Raw genomic sequence first — 2,538 nt, 5'->3', positions numbered from 1 at the left:
CCGACGTCGCCGTCACCTCGGCCACCACCACCCCCCCTCTGTCCTCTCTCTCCAGCTTGGACTCGTTGGAAAAGCTCGATTTGGCCGAAATCAGGATGTCCGAGGGCTCCGGCCTGGCCGTCGCCGCCTTCTTCCCCTCCTCATCCTCGCACTCGGTGCCGTTTCCCTCCGGCACCACGCGGAACTCCACGGGCGCCGTCGATTCGCCGGCGGCGTTGGAGGCGATGCAGGTGAACGTTCCTTGGTCGCCCATGGACGCCTCCAAAATATCCAAAGTCCCGTTCTCGTAAGAAACCGTCCTGGAGGTGTTGGCCACCAGTTTGCCGTCGGGGGCGATCCAACGCACGTAGGGGTCGGGGTCTCCCACGGCTTTGCACTTCAAGGAGGCGCTTTGGCCGACGGCCGTCACCAGCTTGGGCGTCCGGTGGGTGATCATGGGCGGCTCGCAGACGAACTCCTCCTCGCGGATGCTCCAGAAGTATTTGCCCATCAGCTCCGGCGGCGAGGCGCAGGTCTCCAGGTCGTCCTCGCGCGTCAGGCGCCGCAGCCAAACCAACTCGCAGTTGCAGTGGAGGGGGTTCCCGCCGAAACTCAGCACCAGGGAGGTCAGGGGAGAACCTTTGGATTTGGCGTAGACGGGGATGCGGGAGAACAGCGGGTCTGGTGGGATCTTCTTGAGCTTGTTGGAGGTCATGTCCAACCTGGCCAGCTTGTGGAGGTTGGAAAAAATCCCCTCGGGCACGAACTCGATGAGGTTGTGATCCAAACTCACCGTGTTGACGTTGGACAGCTTGGCCACCGTTCCCCAAGGGACGTCCACCAGATTATTGTAGGACAAATCCAAATCCTCGATGGTCTCCAAGAAATCGTCCAACGACTTGGGCGAGATGAAGCTCAGCTGGTTGTTGCTCAGGATCAGGTGCCGCAGATTAATCAACCCTTTGAAGTGATCCTCGTCGATGGACGTCAGGCGGTTGCTGTCCAGGTGCAGGGCGTGGAGGCCCCTGAGGTCGGAGAAGGCGTAAGGCATGATCTGGCTGATGGTGTTGCGCGACAGCGTCAGGTGGATGAGCTGGGTCATGTTGGCGAAGTCGCGGCGGCGCAGGACGGTGATGAAGTTGTCCATGAGGCGCAGCTCGGCCGTGCGCCGGTCGATGCCGGGCGGCACGAAGAGGAGCCCGGTCTTGGTGCACAGGATGGTGAAGGACGGGGACAGGTTCTGGCACGAGCAGCGCTTGGGGCAGGGCGGCGAGCTCGACGTCGTCGTGGCGAAGAAGAAGAAGAAGAGGAGGAGGAGGAGGAGGACAGGGAGCAGGAGCTTTTCCATCGTCGGGGAAAACGGGAATCTGGGAGGGGAAAACGGGAGGATCGGTTGAGTTTTGGGGCTAAAACTGAGTTTTGGGGTTAAAATTGAGTTTTGGGGTTAAAACCGAGTTTTAGGTCAAGATTGCAGCCCCAAATACTGAGGAGATCCAGTGGAGAGGGAAATCCCAAAAGTGAGAAAAAAAACCCGGGAATCTGGGACGGGAAAGGGAGGAAATCGGGTGAATCGGTTGAGTTTTGGGGTTAAAACTGAGTTTTGGGGTTAAAATTGAGTTTTGGGGCTAAAACTGAGTTTTAGGTCAAGATTCCAGCCCCAAACATTGAGGAGATCCAATGGAGAGGGAAATCCCAAAACTGAGAAAAAAAAAATGGGAATCTGGGACAGGAAAGGGAGGAAATCGGGTGAATCGGTTGAGTTTTGGGGTTAAAACTGAGTTTTGGGGTTAAAACTGAGTTTTAGGTCAAGGTTCCAGCCCCAAATATTGAGGAGATCCTGTGGAGAGGGAAATCCCAAAACTGAGGAAAAAAACCCAGAATCTGGGACAGGAAAGGGAGGAAATCGGGTGAATCGGTTGAGTTTTGGGGTTAAAACTGAGTTTTGGGGCTAAAACTGAGTTTCGGGGTTAAAACTGAGTTTTAGGTCAAGATTCCAGTCCCAAATATTGAGGAGATCCAGTGGAGAGGGAAATCCCAAAAGTGAGAAAAAAACCCCAGAATCTGGGAGGGGAAAGGGAGGAAATTGGGTGAATCAACTGAGTTTTGGGGCTAAAACTGAGTTTTGGGGTTAAAACTGAGTTTTAGGTCAAGGTTCCAGCCCCAAATATTGAGGAGATCCAGTGGAGAGGGAAATCCCAAAACTGAGAAAAAAAAAATGGGAATCTGGGACGGGAAAGGGAGGAAATCGGGTGAATCGGTTGAGTTTTGGGGTTAAAACTGAGTTTTGGGGCTAAAACTGAGTTTTGGGGTTAAAACCGAGTTTTAGGTCAAGGTTCCAGCCCAAAATGTTGAGGAGATCCGGTGGAGAGGGAAATCCCAAAACTGAGAAAGAAAAATGAGAGTCTGGGAGGGAAAATGATGGAATTAGCAAGAAAAACTGAGAAAATTGAGCGAATCGGTTGAGTTTTGGGGCTAAAACCGAGTTTTAGGTCAAGATTGCAGCCCAAGAGGTTGAGAAGATTCAGTCGAGAGGGAAATTCCAAAGCTGAGAAGGAAAAA

The 2,538-nt window shown here is 53.4% G+C and overlaps 1 protein-coding gene across 1 annotated transcript in view; it reads right to left on the bottom strand.

The window, feature by feature from the left end:
• The window catches only part of LOC102039283 (leucine-rich repeat and fibronectin type III domain-containing protein 1-like protein), a gene marked incomplete at its 3' end in the record, with an annotated part of 4,740 nt that extends 3,398 nt beyond the window's left edge, over positions 1-1,342 (bottom strand). The window contains exon 1 of the mRNA XM_014311651.2: positions 6-1,342. Coding sequence (XP_014167126.2) covers positions 6-1,327 — 1,322 coding nt within the window. The remainder of the gene's footprint in view (positions 1-5) is intronic.
• Between the last annotated feature and the right edge of the window lie 1,196 nt (positions 1,343-2,538).

The sequence above is a fragment of the Geospiza fortis genome, unplaced genomic scaffold (assembly GCF_000277835.1).
Source record: "Geospiza fortis unplaced genomic scaffold, GeoFor_1.0 scaffold2501, whole genome shotgun sequence".
Classification (NCBI taxonomy): Eukaryota; Metazoa; Chordata; class Aves; order Passeriformes; family Thraupidae; genus Geospiza; species Geospiza fortis.
This window is presented reverse-complemented; position numbering and strand designations above follow the sequence as displayed.